At 39.1% G+C, this 21332-nt stretch overlaps 1 protein-coding gene and 3 long non-coding RNA genes across 5 annotated transcripts; 2 read left to right on the forward strand and 2 right to left on the reverse strand.

The window, feature by feature from the left end:
• Positions 1-823: 823 nt before the first annotated feature.
• LOC125297095 (galactosylgalactosylxylosylprotein 3-beta-glucuronosyltransferase 2-like) lies at positions 824-8251 on the reverse strand. The gene is made up of 4 exons (XM_048247261.1): positions 7280-8251; positions 6809-6950; positions 2785-2933; positions 824-1465 (listed from the first exon to the last, which is right to left on the reverse strand). Exons 1-4 carry the CDS (start codon positions 7730-7732, stop codon positions 1388-1390), a joined length of 822 nt encoding a protein of 273 aa, XP_048103218.1. The 5' UTR covers positions 7733-8251; the 3' UTR covers positions 824-1387.
• Positions 7719-9599, forward strand: LOC125297149. Its single transcript, XR_007193957.1, has 3 exons — positions 7719-7801; positions 8938-9086; positions 9174-9599. It is a non-coding gene; the product is annotated as an uncharacterized LOC125297149 (long non-coding RNA).
• A 1477-nt stretch (positions 9600-11076) lies between these two features.
• LOC125297137 lies at positions 11077-14287 on the forward strand. The gene is made up of 5 exons (XR_007193944.1): positions 11077-11374; positions 11646-11780; positions 13000-13133; positions 13309-13430; positions 14054-14287. It is a non-coding gene; the product is annotated as an uncharacterized LOC125297137 (long non-coding RNA).
• A 3051-nt stretch (positions 14288-17338) lies between these two features.
• Positions 17339-19068, reverse strand: LOC125297142. 2 transcript variants are annotated; one of them, XR_007193951.1, is made up of 3 exons: positions 19045-19068; positions 18232-18346; positions 17339-17559 (listed from the first exon to the last, which is right to left on the reverse strand). It is a non-coding gene; the product is annotated as an uncharacterized LOC125297142 (long non-coding RNA). The 2 variants fall into 2 exon arrangements; XR_007193950.1 differs by lacking the exon at positions 19045-19068 and adding an exon at positions 18929-18962.
• Positions 19069-21332: the final 2264 nt, after the last annotated feature.

Below are 21332 nucleotides of genomic sequence, written 5' to 3' on the forward strand. Positions count from 1 at the left end.
TGCTTTGATCACCATGCAGAACATTACATGTGAGTCTTATGACTTGTACTGCAGTTTGCACTGAATTTCCATTGGTTCCCTGTCACCTGATTATGTGGTGCCCTACCCAAGCAAAAAGTGAGTTCTTAGCTTCCCAGCTATTTTTGGTACCGTATTATTGACAAAGGCTTAGTCATTTCTTTAGCTTAATTCCCTCCTGTTTTCACAAGATTTTGCTGATCATCTGACCACTAGGTGGGCCTCTGATACAAAAAAGGGTGTGTGTACGTGCACCTCACACCTTTTTGTGTAAAGATTCCAAAGCGGACATGGACATGCTTGCAGAACACTTAATTAGGGTGTATGAATTAGGGTGAAAATGAATACTTTCAGTATTCATTCAGTATACTTTAAGTTCATTGGCTTATTAAATTGAACTACATACAAAGAAGTTCAGTAAGATTGAACAAATGACTGACATATTTGGGGCAGCCGTGGCCTACTGGTTAGCGCTTCGGACTTGTGACCGGAGGGTTGCCGGTTCGAAACCCGACCAGTAAGCGGCTGAAGTGCCCTTGAGCAAAGCACCTTAACCCCTCACTGCTCCCCGAGCGCCGCTGTTGTTGCAGACAGCTCACTGCGCCGGGATTAGTGTGTGCTTCACCTCACTGTGTGTTCACTGTGTGCTGAGTGTGTTTCACTAATTCACGGATTGGGATAAATGCAGAGACCAAATTTCCCTCAAGGGATCAAAAGAGTATATTTCTTATACTATTTGGATCCAAATGTAGGCAATTATTTATTTTCCAGATAAAATAACAAAAAAGGCTTGAATTGAAAATGAAAAAGACCATTTTACAAAATAACTAGACATGCATTTCCTGAAGGAAATACCAGTGCATGGAAAGTTGCTAAGTAATTAAATATATAATATTCTTAGTTCAAGGTCCAAGTTTGTATGTAAACCATTTATTTAGTAAATACACACAGAAAAATCCTGTAAGAGAGTTAGGAGAGATGAGAAGACATCATTCATGGCATTGAGTGTTAAGAGGAGGAGGTGGGGGGTGTAAAGAGAAAGAAGAAGCTACACAGGAAAAGGGATAAAAGATGGTTGAAAATTAAGAAATGCCGCAATTGAAAGAGCCATTGCTTTGTATGTGATGATGAGCAGGACTTGATGCAAAAACAGATTAGTCTCTTCTCAAATTTTCTTCAGTTATGCCACTATATCCTACAGAGATCAGGAGCTTGTGTATTTTTATTTACATTTAAACATATTTTATTGAGAGTTGACTAATGTCTGGTGTTCTTTATACAGTATCATCACAGCATAGTGTTCTGTAGACATCACAGTAGATCAGTCTTCCCATACCAAATTTTCCTGCTGCAAATTGGTAAAGCACCTTTACGCCTCGATGTCCACATTTTCTTTGACATGTTTGTAGAGTGGTGCCTCCTCTGTCCGTGTGTGCCAAACCAAAACCTGTGGAATCAGGAAAACAGTTCATAGTAATTATGACGGTCAACAGTAGCCTGACGTCATACTCAAATTCTAGTCAGAATACGAGTCTGAGACTGCTCCATTGGGATGTGATTATGGGGCCTGTTTCAACTGATACAGGGGGTGAGTACAAGGATACAAGGAAGTTTATCGTCACATGCATATAGTTACTGGAAGTAAGAAATGCAGTGAAATTATGTCTGGTGTCAGCCTATTTGTGCCCACCAACAAGGAGCACCCAAGAGCAACTTGAATCCTGTAGGAAGAACACCCAAACCATCCTTCGTCTTCACAAGGGCCTTTACATTGTTTTCTGGTTAAACAGATTGCACTGTCAATATCTTTTACAATGACGAAATCTAAATGTTTGCCTTCTAGCAACAGTGTTTTTGTTAGGGAGAACCGGGATAAATTAAAAACTGTACCGTAAGTAAATGTCATTTACAAAGACATCGTACCATAATGAAAGCTAATATTTTGTCACTAGCAACCTACATCTGTCCTTTGTCAAACACAGTTACATTTTCGGCTCTGAACAAAACCATTCAGGAGTTCTCCTGGTCTAACCGCTCTGGTTTCGGCATAGTTGCTCCACAACAAGTCCAGACCGAACTTCCCGACCTCAAATGTGGGCGAGGCTAAGTTTGGCTGGCATCCAGGCTAGGTCAACAGGGCATTAACCAAGCTTTTACAAACGAACGAACTAATTAATTAATTAATTAATTAATTAATTAACAACGAATTCACTTTTACAAACGTTTCCAAAGTTAATATGGTTCTGTGGAATTCTCCCCACATCAACAACTGAAAACTTTGTCTTGAGTGGACAGTCCCCGAGCAGTGTCCAGAAATCTTACAGAGCACATTTGGTCGCCATGCGATTGCATTAGTATGCTTCTCTTTTCAGATTACCATCAATTATCATGTGACAACAACGGGTCAAATTTGAAGTGTTGAAGATATAAATATGTGAATTACATAATAACCACCTGCTCATAAACATAAGCATAAGCATATACTTGTGTGTACAAGATGATATAAGCAAGAGAAGGAAATGTGCTGAACACAAGATAAACAGCGTAGTAACCGTGGGAGAAATGGGCACACATTAAGCACAACACTAACATGGGAGTGTTAAGGGATATCACGCCAGATAAGCATATAAGGGAACTGGAAGTATTGGTTGTTAGCAAGTCAGATTGCAAGTACAAGTATTAAATTCAGCAGGCTAAATAAACCCTCACACAGAGGAACAAGCAGTGCTTATAATAGGTGTGGTGAAGGCGACCCATCAGCCTCACCTTTGTACAATTGTTTGCTTTGGGTTCGAGATACTCGAGCTTAGTGAGTTTGCTCAGGAAGTCAGACTCCTGCATTCCGTTCCTGGCCCCCTTCAAAATGAAGCGAGCTTCGGGATTGGCCAGGATGAGGTTCAGATTAACTGCAAAGCCTAAGGGAGAGGAGGAAAAAAAGGGATCAATAAAAATGTATATTGTGAAATGTATCTGTCAGAAATAGAAATGCTCCACCTATTACAGAGTTTTTCTGATCTAACAGAGAACAAGGAACATACTTCCTAAAACCCCAATTGTTTCAGTTTGTATGCATTTGTCCAGAACAGATTGGAGTGAAGGCCTGAAACAATCATGACTTATCAAAACTTGCTACTACATTTGCACCATTGTAACATTTGCACTCCTCTTGGATTAGTCATCTTTAATGAAAAGGGCCTGCACAAGGTTTCTGGTGCACAGATATTCACATGACTGGCACAGATGTTCACATCACATGACTGACTATACGTAGACCATTAAATACAGGTAGGTAAATCCCTCTATCCTGGTTCTCTGTGTCAATATTGGCCAAAGTATAACAGTTTCTAATATCCAAACATCAGCAAAAAGAAAGGCTCTCTTATTATACAAGGGTGGTGGTAGCATAGTGGGTAAGGAGTTAGAATTCAGTTTCCAGAAAAGCTGTGGGTTCAATTTCCCAGCTGCCACCATTGTGCCCTTCAGCAAGGCGCTTAACCCCAAGTTGCTCTGGGGAGAATGGCCCTTGTAATAATTGACACACAGTATGTTAGTCCCTTTGGATAAAATGAATAGCCAAATGTATGTTAGTCCCTTTGGATAAAATAAATAGCCAAATGAATAATTATAAGTATAATGTGAATAAACCATAAGTGTGACAGATGATGACAGTTTGTAGCCATCATATGACTGCTATATAGCAGCCAGACACATATTCACATTGAGGCACATGCTACCTGAATGTGCACTGCACACAATGACAGACTATCGGCGGCAAAAGTAGTTACCCCAAATCAGACAACGTAATGATGTGGTTCTCAAACTTGTTCCTCAGGGCAGAGCTAGCCCTAGGCAAAGGTTGTATAGGCAGATGCTATCGCTCCATCCGCAGGGGGGAGCCCGAACTGACGTTTCTATTGCGTGGAAAAATTAGTTGATAGCCTACTATATAACTCTAGCAACTCTGTTTGATTGTGGACTTGAAATCAATAATCCATGTTATGTCATTCAGCTATTTATTTACAAATAAAATACCAAAAGCAGATAAAGTACCACTACTGCCTGACCCTGTGTGTTCTACTTCATCATATGAAAAGATTGTCTTCCACTTGTTAGGTTTTTGAACATTTATTTCAACTAATTACATAGAAAACATAATGAATTACATCCACATATTCCTATGCATTATGCACTATTACTAAGACTGAAGCCTAACTACTCTCTCGCTGAAGTGCCCTTGAGCAAGGCACCTAACCCCTCACTGCTCCCCGAGCGCCACTGTTGATGCAGGCAGCTCACTGCGCCGGGATTAGTGTGTGCTTCACCTCACTGTGTGTACACTGTGTGCTGTGTCTGTTTCACTAATTCACGGATTGGGATAAATGCAGAGACCAAATTTCCCTCACGGGATCAAAAGAGTATATATACTTATACTTATACTTAAATTATTATTATTATTGTATTGGATTAAAGTTGTATTGGTCTACAACACTACAAATGGCACTGGACCCCCTACATATTGTTATATTTTATTCATCTGGTTTAACGACAAACACATCTTATATAATGTCTGCCAATAAGTCTGCACTATGAGCAATAATCCATGTTATGTCATTCAGCTATTTATTTACAAATAAAATACCAAAAGCAGATAAAGTACCACTACTGCCTGACCCTGTGTGTTCTCCTTCATCATATGAAAAGATTGTCTTCCACTTGTTAGGTTTTTGAACATTTATTTCAGCTAATTACATAGAAAACATAATGAATTACATCCACATATTCCTATGCATTATGCACTATTACTGAGACTGAAGCCTAATTACTCTCTTAAAGTGACAGGCACTCAATTTGACATACTGCCAATAGGTTACAATGTAATGACATTAAAGGTAAATGTATGTCAAAATAATAATCAATATGAACTATTTAAATTGTAATTATGCAGATCCTAAAATACTATAAATTATTAACAAAATATATAACCTTAATATGAATTTTATGTATGAAATACATTCAGTGAGTGTGTGTTGGGGTCCCAAATCAAATCAAACAAAGATCAAGATTATTGGCTTATTATCAGTAATCAGTATCAAAACAATCATTTTGGCATTGGGACAACACTATTTTTTGTATTATTATTATTTTTATTCCTGAATTCAGAAACTGATGCATGAGATAGATAGATAGATAGATAGATAGATAGATAGAAATATAGATAGATAGATAGATAGATAGATAGAAATATAGATACACTTCGGACCTGTAACCGGAGGGTTGCCGGTTCGAACCCCGACCAGTAGGCACGGCTGAAGTGCCCTTGAGCAAGGCACCTAACCCCTCACTGCTCCCCGAGCGCCACTGTTGATGCAGGCAGCTCACTGCGCCGAGATTAGTGTGTGCTTCACCTCACTGTGTGTACACTGTGTGTGTTTCACTAATTCAAGGATTGTGATAAATGCAGAGACCAAATTTCCCTCACGGGATCAAAAGAGTATATATACTTATACTTATACTTAAATTATTATTATTATTGTGTTGGATTAAAGTTGTATTGGTCTACAACACTACAAATGGCACTGGAACCCCTACATATTGTTATATTTTATTCATCTGGTTTAACGACAAACACATCTTATATAATGTCTGCCAATAAGTCTGCACTAAAAGATTGTGCTGTATACTGAGGAAGAAATTTTATCTTACATGTCTGTACTGTAAATACTGAGTGTGAAATAAGGTTTTGTCTTTCTCGTGAGTACTTTATTAATCTCTGCGCAGAGAGGTCTCATAAGCATCAGGCAATCAGGATACAGAGACAAAGTCTGTGCACCTAAGAGACAATCAGTTGTTTCTCACGCACACATTTATACCTCGCACAGTATCATAATCTCATTGCATCATTGTATCATTACACCCTCTCTGCACATACACATAACTTGGTCAATACAATGGGTTATTTAAGAATCAAGGACATTAAGAACATTTCTATCGTCATACAACACATGATTTGCCATCGGAACAGAAAGTATCAAATAATAAGAACTTTAAGAACTAGATAGTGTCAAACAGCATTAGAAGAATCAATTATAAGGAACATCATGAACTAGGCTAAACTTAAATAGAAGTGTAAAATCTTACAGAAACACAGTATCAAATCAAAGGTTAAGGTTCCTCTTTGTCATTTTCCCCTCACAATACCCAAATAAGCCAAATGCCTTCCCAAAAGATGACATCCTGGTAACCCCTCTGGCCACTAATGGGAAAACCTTTAATGTAAATCATAACTGAAGCCCAACGATTAAGGATATTAGTTGGGCTTCGGTTATGATTTTTTGACAGGTGAGAGCTGATAATGATAATGTGTCTGATAGAGATTTGGTGACCATCGCTGTTTCGGGACATTAAGCCACATTAAGCAACCTTAAGCCTTTTCCAATAGGCACCAATAAAAAATAGCATTCGTAATCATGCGTTTTGATTATGACAGGTGTGAGTGTGTTGTTTATGACAAAGAGATGTGTGAGACTTTATGCTGTAGTAGGCTAATTGTAGTCAATGGGGAGGAAATCGCTCAACTAACATCCATAATCTTTAATTTTCGGTTTCGACTTTTTGATTGGTTAAGTATTTTTGACAAGAGCCTGAGAGCAATTTGGTGATTGATTGGTTGTTTTTTTACATTAAGCCCCGTTAACCTTTTTCAGGATATCCTATGCGTTTTAGAATGTCCCTATATGGAACGTAATTGCGCTTGGATATGTGATTGATCGGTCTACTTTATAGCACTTGCCTGCCATGTCTGTACCGAATCTCCTTCCAGGGAATCCCGTGTACCAGCCCACAACTCTCCCGTCGCGCACCAACGGCCGCTCGTACCAACGAGCGGCTATCAGCCCCACCGGCCACACCGACACATGCTTTGTGTAACGCATCTGGAGAGGAAAACGAAAAGGGTGGGGTGTTGTGTGAGCTTATTAGACGTTTTATACACAGTTTAAAACCAATGCAGTGTGACTTATGCACAAGTTGTCAAAAATCCCCAAATCAGATAATGGAGTTCCAAATCTGCTTGCCAATTCAACTAGCCCACTGAACGAGTATAATGTAGACAACTTAATGTGGGGTTGGAAATTAGCCTAAGCCTTGATTCTCTCTGAATGTTTAACACTCTGCAAAGCGCCATGAAACATGTGTAATGTTTTGGCGCTCTAGGCTATAAGTGAAATTAAATTGAAATTGATGTAGAAGTGTGAATACGAACCTCCTCGAAGAGCTCCAGGTCGTATGTGTTGTCATCATCTCCGAAGTACACCACACCAGAGTCAAGGGGTCCCCTGTTCCGCCGAAGCCAGTCCAAGCCGAGGTTTCTCTGTTCGCTCCCTTTGGCCACGCATCCTGACTTGCAATAACCAGGTTTGGAGACATTCAGATGAGTGTACGATATCTGCGAATTTAATAAGAACTTAGCCACCAGGGGCGACTTAAAGTCGGCGTCCTCTACGACGATCCAATGAAGGTTCGGGACCTGGCTCAAGGTGTTGCCCAGTTGGGTCAGGTCGGCCTTTTGCGTTGGTCTCGTATGAGTTGGGGTGATGACGTAGATCACAGGTATGTCCGGCGGTGTCTCCTTGACAGACAAGTGAAGCATCACCGCCATGATGAGACCCCAAGCCAGGAAAATGCAGATGGAACGTCGCGTGGCAAACTTTGTCATTCTAAGCTAGTCTACTAATGTGATGACCAGCGTCTTGGATGAAACCAAATTTTAACAGAACAGTTTCAAGTAAGTCCTTTTCACCTCTCCTTTGTTAGTCTTGGCATCTCTCCCCGGCTCATTCTCTGCTTCTGTTCATAAGAGTGAATTTGTGTCCACGTATATTAACCACATGTTAGTTGCTGTCAGTGTCACCGGCAAATTAGGTATGATGACAACATTTTCAAACCTCCCTAAACTCAAAATTGATCACATGACTAGACAGAGCAGAGAAAATTCCCTTTGCAATAGTACCTGGATTGTGAAAATCAGTTGAGGATTGAGAAAGTTAGGATATTTATAATATCAGTGATTATATTAAAATATTAGGCTAGCCTACAATAGAAATCATGTGACCGGAAATTCATACTATTCACATGTTTTTGCTGGTAACTTCTTCATTTTATCAGATATTTGCAATGGAATTTGAACAGAAGGTAGATTTTTGTTAGTTCTTTCAAATTAAATCATTAAAATGTACCATTCTAATTAGAATGGGCATCAGACTCACTGTACCTCACTAAAAACAACTATAATTAATAGCCTAAGCATTCATTCATATTCAAAAACATTTATTTGACAAAACAAAGACAAAACAATACACATCTATTGTTAATTCATGTGTTCAATTTACCCTTTTTCCTCCTCAAGATATGAACAATTTAATTTTACTTTTCTTCAGTTCACATATTCCTTTTTTTCATACTAACAGTGAATGATCAGTACAACAAATATACAAACAAATATTCAAGCTCATTTTCTCCTCTTGTGAGCTCTGGAAACGCTTCCTCAATTTTGTCTGCACCTAATTCTTCAATCTTTTTCTCCAACACTTTCCGTTCTTGTTGGCTTCTTTTTCTTTCTTTTGTGGCTTGGCGTTTGTGTAATTCCTCCTGCAGCTCTCCTTGCTTCTTCCTCCTCTTGATGACCACTTCTTGCTCTTTCTTGTCTAAACTGTCTAAGTGTTAAACGGTCTTGTTTTTCTGCGCTCTCATTTTGCATGACATGTAACAGATGGTGGCATTTTGGTGCCTTCTCCTTTAATGCGCTGAACATTCCCATCCCTCAGCGTCCATGTTGTGTGATCTTGCAGAGGTTGTCTCTTGTTTTATTTTCTCTGTTACGTTCCATGTATCAACAAAGTATTGCCGATACTGTCTTTCAAGTACGGAAATGACCGCTCTCAGACCGCCTTCCATCATTTGAGTGAACATGACCATGTCTTTTGGTGGTTGTTTCAATTTCTGAAGGATTTTGTCTGAAGCATTCAACTGATTTCCGAAGTAGTCTGTTGTGCGAGTGAGGAATTCATCGGGTGAGCATAGTTGATCTTTCAGATTCTGTACAGTTTCTTTAATAATTTCAATACCTTGAATGTGATCAGTTTGGTCATCTGCTCCAGTGTAGAATTTGGTCATCCAGGGTCCAGTCAGCAATTTCCCAAGCAACCCCAGAACTTGCATTTCGACCTGTCCAGCAGTAGAGTCGAAGTCTTCGAGTATGCAAGCACGAAGGCCTCCACAGGATGTTCCTCCACAGAGATATGACTTCAGTGCAGAATGGTGACTTGAGAATATCCCACATGTGGAAAAGAATGTGCAGCCGATTACCTCTGTAGCGTGGTATGAGGCTGAGAGGGAGATTTTTGTTATTCAAAAAGATCTTAAAGCCACGAGGGTCACCCTTGCCATCCATGTACCTCATTTTATTAATCTCAACTACAATGTTGGCCCCAATGCACTCTTTCTATGGAAGAATATCTGACTCAAAAGCTTTGTACGTGTGTATCACGTTTTGAAACTGTAGACATTTTTGTAACTGTAAAAATGATCTGTACAAGTAATTGTCAATATCACAAATATGCGCTACACTTACAAATCTATTCTACGGGTACGGATCGGTTTTACAGCTACAAATCATCCTACAGTACAAAATATTTTACAATTACAAATATATTCTACAATTACACATCAATATTCTACGCACAAAAAGCTGCTCTACAGTTACAGATCTTTTCTACAGGTGTACAGACTTTTGCACCACCTTAGGGATGAAAAGTGTCTCATATGTGTTGTGTGTGTGTGTAACAGGATTTGTAACTGTAAAAATGATTTGTGATTTAACAAAAAAATAACACGAACAATTTTATGTATTACTCATATGTCGTTCACTTACAAATATATTCCACAGGTATGAAATATTCCACAGTTGCTGTCTTTCAATTACGAAACTATTCTGCCATTACAAATCTCTGCTGCTCGCACAAGTATTTTCTACAAGTATACAAATCATTTTGAGACTGTTCTGGCGCTTCCTGTTGAATAGCCAATGGCGGTCCTCGGGTTTGGCTAGCCAACCATGAATCTCAGTTCACTAACCAATCACAGAGCAGGAGCAGCGCCGTCGTTGTCTGTGGGTGCAACCAAACCTGGAGTCTATGCTTGGAGCACGCCATTTTCCTGTATTCCTTGAAGTATGTTGGTAGCCTACACCACACAGACATGTTCTGTCCACTATTCCTTGTTAATACAGCCAGTGTACCTGATATACGGGGCAACGAGGTGAGATCAATCAATGGCAACTAATGTGGGCAACAGACAAATAACTATTAAATATATATAGCAAGCTACCGCTAGTTAGCCAAATCCCACTCAATCAGTCTGTCAGTTTAAGCAGCATACAAGTGCTAATGGAAATGTAGTGTGTGGATGGAAATAAATAACAACACTCAACATACTTTTGAAGACATTTTGTTTCAAGTTTGTAACAAATGCGGGCAAAGTTTTAAGGGAGTTTGTCAGTCGGTCATAAGGTAGGCTCAGCAAAAACGAGGCAGGCGGCTAGCATTATTATCAAGAGGTGTGCTAACCATTAGGCCTCGTATGCCAGGTCTACCTCCAGATTGTGAGGTGCTACTTCGGACTTGACGAACTCTTATAGTAGGCAACAGAAACTCTTTACTGCAGAAAAAACGTAGTAGGTTTGATGCTCAACAGATTGATTATAAGCAGAGACTTTCTAATGAGGAGACAGCGCTCAAAAATACTCCATAGAAATGCATGGGGCTAGTTTGTCACGCCAATATGGCCGTTGTCTACACATATCCCACCCCTTCCTCGGCAAAACGTCGACATGTGAATACATTGAGCCAATCATGTGGTGTGATGTGAATACATTGAGCCAATCATATGGTGTGTTGTGAAGACATCGTGCCAATCATGTGTTGTGATCTCGCCGCTGGAGCAAGATGAAGCCTTGCGCACGCGCAGTTCGACCCAAAGTCTGTGCCCGATGAGTGCCCATAAAACGTTGGTATGTGGCCGCCGAGTGGAGGGACTTGCCTAAAAGGACTTTGGTTATAAGTTAATAATAAGTATCCATTGATATGTGTGACAAAACATACCAACTGGTGTCAACATCAGCTAGGCTATGTTGGCATTTTCTGATGGTTCTTCATGACTGATCATAAGGTACAAAATAAATAATACAGAAATACAGTGCTGGGCATTGGTAGACAATCATATTAATCTGTCTATGTATCTATTTCTTCTGTGTAAGCAGTTTCTTATGGATCCCCAGTTGCTGCCTCCTTCTGAAGCACAGGTGGGTCATAAAATATATTTTACTGTCTATGAAAATAGGTCGTCACCGATGTGAGTTTCAAAAGGATACCTTTTGAACTTGTTGACGGCAGTATTCCTACTTAAAACAACATCCTCTAATGTGTATGTTTTATATTTTTGTAAAAAGTTAAAGAGAAATCACTACTATTCTATCTTAAAAAAGTCAGTTTATTTTCAAATGTTTTTGTTGGTTCCTGTCAGTGATAGATCATTATCTATGATAAATTTATAGTTACTCTCTACACTGGCAGGTTATTAGAGAGGCTGAAAACCAGACTGGAACAGGCTCTTCAAAGGCAGCCTCTGGACCTGGACTATTTAGAGTTCCTCTGTACCAGTGAGTTTAGCCTAGTTCACTGAGTACTCACATGCCATTTCCAGAAGAGGTAAGCAAAGTCTGTTTGTTTTTTGTGCAAAATAAGTACAAACATTACCCCTGTTTTCAGAATACTTTCAGAAGGTGCCATTGAGTCCTGCTGTCCTGCTAAAATAAACTTCACTGACAGTTTTTACATATTTTTCCCCTCACAAACTATTAGATACCAGAATACAGTTGTTTTGTACTGTAAAAATAGTATTAAGTGTTGATTTATATATATTTAAAACAAAAGAGGAGACGGCAGAGCCTCATGCTTATAATCATTAATTAATTATAAAATAAATCATGGACCTACACCAGTAATCCTCACTATTTTTCTCACAAGAGACACATTGGCAGTGCAAAATCAAAAGGAGAGCCTCTTTTACGACAGCATACTAAGTCACCTTTGCAAATGTGCATTTCTACATATAAATTGGACATCCCACAAAAAAGAAATAACACAGCCAATACATTTTCATTTGAGACCAGTCATCTAATACTGGGATGAGTGGAAGCTGGCATGCGTGTCCTTGACTTTCTTCATGCTGTAATTTTAGTAGCAGGTTTGACAATACCCCCTTTAGGAAGCACCATTAAGACTTAATAACTTCCTTTCACCTTCATTATTGTATTTGGGTGAAGGGAGAAGTATAATTAAGATGTTTTTTTGTTTTCACAGTGCAGGATTGTATGTTTATGAAGCACATTTGAAAAAAAATATTGACTGTTACCACATACAGTGGGTCCCATTCAGAAGTGGCCACTTCTTTCGCGTTTTCTGTGATTCATGCAGCTGTGTGAAATGTATTACAACTTATCGCCACAAGGTGGCAGTTTAAGTCCACTGTAGCATTTGTAAACAGGGCAGCGGAGTGCATTCAAGGCGTTGCAGTGGCAGTGAGATGTAAGCAGAACGAAACTGAAGATCACCTCGTTGAAGATCACCTCGTTGAAGTCATACAGTAGACTAGGCTAAATCAGAGCTTGCTTTTGTTTTTATCAACCTGGGGCCAGAGATGATGGCTTTGGCGAACAGTTTAGGCCTACTCAAAATGAGTAAAATCAAAAGCACTATACAGATGACATGAAAAAGGTTATGATGTATGGATTCCCAAGTGTCCAAGCTTCCAAATGGTGTATAACATAACTATGCTTCATAGCAATATGGGATTTAGAATGTTGGGGGAAGGAGGGTAGGTGTTCTTCATAAGGTTAAAATATTGTTGTTATGATACGTTTAACAGGTCATAGGCAGACGGGAAAAGCAGGCCTTAAAAGTGGGCTACAGGATACTGGGGTGCTCCCAATGATAACAGAATGGCCAGAACTGGCTAGAGTTCTGTTCCCACAAGGTGTCTCATCTCTGATGGATCCTAAGGTATTAATGTTCAAGCATGGCAATTTAAACATGGCAAGCATGACACATCCTCTCACATTCTTTTTGCAAAGGTAAATTTGTAAATGGAGGAAAACAACTGACAGAATAAAGTACATCATGACTATGGTACAGTGCACAATAGTATTCCAAACAGGGCACACTGTTTTTGTTGCAGATGATTTTGAAAAGAGAGGTTTGACCAGATGAGGCGGAGGTTGACGAAGATGAAATGGAAGACTGCCGTGTCACAGCCTACCTCAGACAATACGTTGCCGTGCCTACCTCAGACAATACGCTGTAAGTGGTATGACACATATTTCCTAAGATCCCCCCCAGATTTTGAAACCTGGCTGATCAGAGTGATTTGGATTTGATGAGAGATCTGTACTTGAACCACTCGCAGACTGAAAAATATGTGAAAGTATTTTTTCCAAAGTAGATTTTATGATTGTGATGACTACATTTGCCATACACTCTATTCAGTAATATATCTTACAGTGCCCTCCACATTTGTTAGCTCCGAGGAATCACAGATGTATGAAATGTTATAACTTTGTTCAGTAAATCACAAATATTATTTTCTAAGTATATAGTATAGGTATATATACTCTTTTGATCCCTTGAGGGAAATTTGGTCTATGCATGTATCCCAATCCGTGAATTAGTGAAACACACTCAGCACACAGTGACGTGAAGCACACACTAATCCAGGCACAGTGAGCTGCCTGCAACAACAGCGGCGCTCGGGGAACAGTGAGGGGTTAGTTGCCTGGTCAAGGGCACCTCAGCCGTGCCTACTGGTCGGGACTCAAACCGGCAACCCTCCGGTTACAAGTCCGAAGCGCTAACCAGGCTAGCATTGTATAACAAACGAACTACTACTAAAAGTATTTTCTGATATTGTCTTTTAATTCTTACAGGTTCTTTAGAGACATTGAAAGACCTGGTGGTCTTCTGGACGGGATGGTCTGTTGGCAGGGGCAATGCCGACTGTACTCCCCCTAGGGACAAGAATGTATGACACCTTCAAAGAAGCTATGAATGCAGCGCTGAAATAAAGCAATTATGGTTTTGGCTTGATCTAGTGTTTTCTGCAAGTTCAATGCAGTATAGTCAACAATTTCAGTGTTTCAGACGGTGACCAGAGTTCCAGTTCTTCAATGAATAAACTATGCAATGAGAAACTGTATGACGATTGCTATTTTTCCTAGTTGTATATTTAACTACAATGTGTGCACCATATGCAGTAGCCAGAAAAGTTGTGATTTTGTTTCTCAGCTGCCACAAGGCACCTATCCCCAACTTGCTCTGAGAAACTGACTCTGGTAAGAATTGATGTCTAAGTTGCTTTGGATAAAAATGTAAGCCTAATGAATAAAATTATTTATTAAAGTTCACATATCCCAGCATTAGGGAATAATATTTAAAAATGCAATTTTAAATTTATCAGACAGGACAGGGGAGAAGTCTACAATAATGGTGTTCAAAGACTAGAATACAATAGACCTAAGAAACACATTTTAAAGAACAAATATAGGAGGGAAGGAGATGTATTTTCTATTCAGTGGTAGGCTACATATTCTCCATGCTGATGTAGATAATGGTCCAGTGATCCAGTGGAGTGATCTTGAAGGCCCTTGATAAGAGATATTACATCAGTGTTTCTCAAACCTTTTCAGAACAAGGACCACTTAACCAATAAATAAAAAAACCTCACAGACCACCTAGCTAAACAAAAATAAATAGTAGGCCTACTCATTGCTTATTACCTTGCTTATTGTCAGAGGATTCATGATTTAAACTGGCGTAGATTACATAGGCAGTGTTACAGAACTGTTTGGATTTACATAAAAGTTGTTCAACATCGCAAACAAATCATCTATAGGCCTATTTTATTTTAGCATGCCAGCTCGCGAACCACACTTTGAGAAACACTGGCTTAGGCTACATGAATAGACAAAAACAACGATGCATATTTACATGCACACTGAAACACTATGTAGAAAGAGAGCATTCTGGAAAAGCATGATTGTATTTGTAGTAGCTTATCTGCACAGGTACAGTTGGCAAATTATCAAAGTTAACAAACCATCAGAAATGTAAAACGATGACTGTAATTAACATAGCTGAAGTCGCCCATTTGAAATGTAAATAAATTGATAACTTAACTACCTAGGAACATCCAGAAAGATAACTGCCGATAGAGAGGGAAAACATTTTGTTAACGACTTGCCCCGTGTATCAGGTACACTGGCTGTATTAACTATCAATCATAGACTGTAAAAAATATGGACAAAGCGTCTGTGACGTCACCCATAGATTTTCTGAAGTACGGTTATGAAGCCGTTTATGGCAAGGGGGCAGGCGAATTCCCGGAAGTAGAAGAATCGACGTAGGCTGGAGGGACCACCTCTCTGCTAACTCCCATAGAAGTCCATTCATTCTAGGATTTTTTTGAAATACCATAACTTCATATAACATATATCCTGTGCTGATATTGTAGATTTTGTGTAATCAACATAAACACAACAAAGGCAAAACAGACTCCACTACCTCGTCCGTAACGTTGGTTACCCGTAAGAAGAATGGTTAGCTTGATCGGTTGGAGGGAAGCTAGCTTTGACGTAATCTCTCTTTCGCGCCGTAGGGAGATAACCGTATTGTTTGGATAAGAAGCTCAGTCCACCTTACTGTCTGACGGTAACTCGTAAGCAAAACCTAGCATACACGACCGTATGTTAAGGTAAAGCATTACACAGAGGCAACCTAAATAATAATAAAAAAGTAAACCTAATTAAAAAAAAAAAAAAAAAAAAAAAACGGCAGTAATTATTTCAGAGGTTTTCGATGGATTGACCGTAGGTCGGAAAAGTGGAAAGAAGATAGCTTCAAGGCTATAACTTTTTTGTTTTGTTTTAGCATGACTGTTTGTATGGTAGCTTCAACATTAACACGACTTGGTGAGGATGATATTAATAATAATCCATAAATAAATGTTTAACTTTGATGGCGAAGGAAATGTGAGAAGAATGTCTGTGTATCTATCATATGAGTTACAAGATTCAGTTCTATGGCTAACGTCACGAAGTTAAGTGTGAGGCTGCGCAGTACTGGGGGGACCAACTGAAAAATCGTTCTATTTGACTCAGTGCCCTCCCATTGAAAACGACGGAGTCTGTTCGTCCATTTCTTTTACTGTCTATGGTTTATGGGGGGTGTGGGCGGCACCATCTTGGAAAACCTTGGGAAATCCTAACCCCGCCCACCTCCTGAGCAAGCCGGTGAACCCGCCTCGTCGTCAGCCCGAGCAGCCTCAGCTAAGCTATCTGTAACGTTAGGCCTATAAGATGGACTGGCACAGACGTTGCTGTAACATAATTTGCTGGTAAGTTTGATCTGCTAACGTGAAGTTCATGTATGTTTCTTAATGCCATGTTCAGACACTTTTTAATTTTGTATGCTGAAAGGTATTCGGGTGAACGGTTGAAAAGTAGAGAATGAAGAGATGAGTTTGCAGATTCTAGCTTCTAGGTAAAATAAACTAACGTTAGCTATCCCTCCCTTGCTGAAGTTACGGTAAAATAACGTAGAGTAATTGAGCAGTTTAGCGTTACAGGTTCAGCAACTCGTACTGACAAAAATGTATATTTGCCTTTATTGTTTTGTGATTAACGTTAGCATCTCATATCCTCAGTGGCAGCCATCATTGTAACGTTAATTAATTTAACATCAGCCAGCTCGCTGTATTCTGTCAACGTGTGGTGTGAATTGATAACAAAATCGTAGTATGAATGATAATGAAAAGTTTACCTTTCTATTTTGGCAGTTCGCCATGGGGAGGAGGCGGCAAGGAGGTCCATAACCTGGGACTAGAGGTCCAGGTGAAGTGGTTTGGCTGGGGTGTGGTGATATTGAACCCATTGAGACTATACAGTACATTTCACTTTATGTCTATTGATGGACTGTTACACCTACCCTTTACTTATGCCAAACCCATTTCTGTTCTTTAAATATCAGAAAGCAAACTTACTGTTGATGGCACTGAACTTGCACTTGGAAATGTTTATGGAACTTTTCTGAACTGTGAATTACATTAAAACTCATGCCAAACCAATTTGCCTGTGCTTTCAAAAACATTTATACAAATCCGTCAGCTTCAGTCAGTAGGTTGAATTGAAGACCCAGATGCAGAAGTTAAGGTGATTTTTTACTTGTATATCTTGAGCATTACAGGTAACCACTGAATTTGTGAAACTAAAATAACAAAAACTAATATGTACTAAGCTAGTACATAGTCAATACATATTAGATCACAAGACACAGATGCAAATGCTGTAAATAAAGGTGAACAAAGTCCTTGAAATCAGAAGCTGCCACTGCTCAATGACGTCTGCCCCATCTGGTAGGATTTCAAAATGTTCCAGATCTGAAAACAGAAATATTGGTATATATATGTCACATCCTTGAACTTACTGTAAACTATGAACAAGTGCTCACAAATTAAGCTAAAAAAGTGTAGACTGTGGAGGCAATATATGACAACAACGAAGTAAGATTTGCAGACTCACTCCGAATATTTATAATGAACAACAAACTCACAGAACACTTAGCTGAATGGGGACAGGACACGCGTATTCAACTATTGCACATGCCCTGTTTATGCGGACAATAAGCAAAAACAAATGTGGTGTATTTAAAGTAATGTAGAATAAATATTTCTTGTATTTTTGTGTTTTCAGTGAAACAGTGTAAGCTCATATCTACACCCTATTGAGGTAGTTATTAACAGTTAGGCCAAGGTCCAGTCAAACAATAGCCAGCCACTGGTGCCATATTGTTTAATTATGCAATCTGTATCCAACCAAAACCTGCTGATTTGAAGGCATAATGCAACTACTTTCCGTGTGTGACTTATCAAAAGATGCTAATGATAAATTATTTTGATAGTTATTGCACAGATGTGCCCTGGACTGCTCAAAATAAAAGGCCACTCTAAATGTCTGAAATGCATTCATGTTTGTTCAGTATATGGTAACGATGTCTGGAATATACAACCAGTAGGTTGCTCCAATTAAATGTATGAAAAATGTCAAAGTACCATGGAATCAGTGCTGAAGTGATGCTTCTGAGTGTCGACTGCACAGACGAGAATTGAAGTTAGGAGTCCAGAGCCCTCTCCAGCACCCAGCCTGTCTGGATTACCTACAGGGAAACTTTGCATAGACAAGAAGTGTTCGTTCAAATTTGTGTTTAACAAATAAATGGCATCAATAAGAGTGTCAAACGTCAGTTATAACTATCGCTTGTTATCACAGCTCCATGTTCAAAGTATACGGTCAATGGTTCATAGCGGTTCACAATTTTGCCTCAGCTAGCCGACAACAAGCCTTTTAATGCTTCGGCTGAAGTTTTTTTTTTATCTTAAACGTAACAACCCAAAGACTGTATAAATTGTCAATGGACTAAGCATTCCCACAGAGCGTATTTACAAAAGGTTTTTTGACGAGAACATGCTTTGTTGCACCAGTATGTTTGTGAACTAACGTTAACTTTAGAGCTGTCTGTTCATTGACTCACACCTGGCTAGTATGACCAACGTTAGGCTAACTCATAACGGGAGCACAATGGTTTTCACTTACGTTAACTTTATTCAAGTTAACTAAATGTATGTGTGTGCTTCTGCCATTCGGTCATCATTTTCGACATTAACTTATTTGATATGGCGATATGCCCACGATGCTAAATAATGCTAACATCTAGTGCTACGTTGAAATAGTAGTGGAATGAATGTCCACCTGAAAAAAACTGGAACGAAGTCTTCTGAAAGTGCTTAAATAATGCTAAACCATTTTATGTCTAATAAAGTGTTCTGTGGTAACGTGAAATCAGTAGTGGAATGAATGTCACTTACCTGAAAAAAACTGGAACGAAGTCTTCATATATTGATAAAATGTGTCTAAACTAGAGTTAGTAGGCTTCAATTAATATTTGCTTAGCAAACCATTTTATGTCAGGCTTTTGTTCAGAAATAAAGATGTTCAGAAAGGATTCTCTGTGGTAACTTTGTGTATAATCATGGCCTGAGGACGTTATAGTATCATCAAACTGTGATGAATTTTTCTAACTCATTAGTTTAGATCACATTTAGATATACAATATATGAATAATTAAGGGCGTGGTCGGCTTGATTGACGGCTGACGTCGAGGCATACAGCAGCAGACGTTGCCAGCTGAGTGGAAACCCTGAAACTTTGACGTCTCAGCCATGATTATACACAAAGTTACCACATCCTTTCTGAACATCTTTAGAATACAGAGCCAATCGGTATGTACAGTATTAGACACACACTCACACACACACACACACTCTCGGAGGAATCAACGCTGTTACACCTATCCTGTAGATGTCAATTAATATGAATTAAGACATGTCACACCTTCTTATCATATGGCGTACATAGGCCCATATTCTAATATGCTCCAAGCGTAGACTCCAAGTTTGGTTGCACCCACACAACTAGCCACGACGACGGCGCTGCTCCTGCTCTGTGATTGGTTAGTGAACTGAGATTCATGGTTGGCTAGCCAAACCTGAGGCAAAGATTGTTAAGGCGGAGCTTTGCCTGAGGATCGCCATTGGCTATTCAACAGGAAGCGCCAGAACATTCTCAAAATGATTTGTATATTTGTAGAAAATACTTGTGCGAGCAGCAGAGATTTGTAATGGCAGAATAGTTTCGTAATTGAAAGACAGCAACTGTGGAATATTTCATACCTGTGGAATATATTTGTAAGTGAACGACATATGAGTAATACTTAAAATTGTTTGTGTTATTTTTTTGTTAAATCACAAATCATTTTTACAGTTACAAATCCTGTTACACACACACACAATACATATGAGACACTTCTCATCCCTAAGGTGGTGCAAAAGTCTGTACACCTGTAGAAAAGATTTGTAACTGTAGAGCAGCTTTTTGTGCGTAGAATATTGATTTGTAATTGTAGAATACATTTGTAATTGTAAAATATTTTTAACTGTAGGATGATTTGTAGCTGTAAAACCGATCCATACCCGTAGAATAGATTTGTAAGTGTAGGGCATATTTGTGATATTGACAATTACTTGTACAGATCATTTTTACAGTTACAAATAATGTCTACAGTTTCAAAACGTGATACACACGTACAAAACTTTTGAGTCTAATATTCTTCCATATCTTTCCCCTTAATTTTCCCAGTAATCCCCATTGATTTCTCAATCTCCTTCAGAGTACACTTTGTTTTTGAACCGATTGTTTCCAGAGAATGGAGGTTGCAATTAAGCTCATTCAAGGCCTTTTTCCAGGACGCACAGATTAAACGAATGGCCGCATGATTGGCAGCACAGCAGTCAGTCAGTGAGCATGTTGGATATATTCCCTATAATTTTTTGAAGAATGATTTCATAGTCTGCCTCAAAAAAATGACAGTAGACATTTGCAAGGTTACTAATGGAGTCACAAATATGGATCTGGTAATCCTCAGCAGAGCCTCCTGGAAGTTCATCTACAGCAACAGCATAACAGTTCTCTTTGGTGGTGAAATGTATGCTGTTCAAGTGGACTCCCTCCTGTGTGGTTGCATCAAAACCAAGGGTACAGTGTGTGTTGGCTAAAAGTGCTTCGGCAGTCTGGAGGTCACTTATGGTCCCCAGTTCTCTGGTCATGGTTTCCACAGTAACCATTTTTGGCACATCACTTAAACTAATGTTGAAGCGCAGCCTAAACTTTTTAATCAAATTGTGGATGTTGGTAGTAGGCACCGGATTGGATATCGCGTCAAACACCATCAGTCGCATTTCATTTGAATATGATTTTGCATCTGTTTTTGTAAACTTTTTTTCACTTTCCAAATCCTGGATTTTTTCTCTCAAAGCAAGGTTTTCAACCTGAAGATCAAGAATCTCACTGTTCATTGAATTAATTCTTCTTCTAACTCGCAGCATCTTTGTTCCACCTCATCAACAGAATTTGATTTCACCCCTCTCCTCATGTGTGTAAGTGATTTCTTCAGGCGCATATGACTTCTTTCTTTAATTTTGTATTGCTTCTTTAATTTAGCGATGGTTTCATCCTCATGCGATTTCAACAGGTTTTTCAAGTAGGATATTTGCTTTTCTTTTCTTTTCAGTTTCTGATTAAGTATCCTTATTGCTCC

The sequence above is a fragment of the Alosa alosa genome, chromosome 7 (genome assembly GCF_017589495.1).
Source record: "Alosa alosa isolate M-15738 ecotype Scorff River chromosome 7, AALO_Geno_1.1, whole genome shotgun sequence".
In the NCBI taxonomy this organism is placed as follows: domain Eukaryota; kingdom Metazoa; phylum Chordata; class Actinopteri; order Clupeiformes; family Clupeidae; genus Alosa; species Alosa alosa.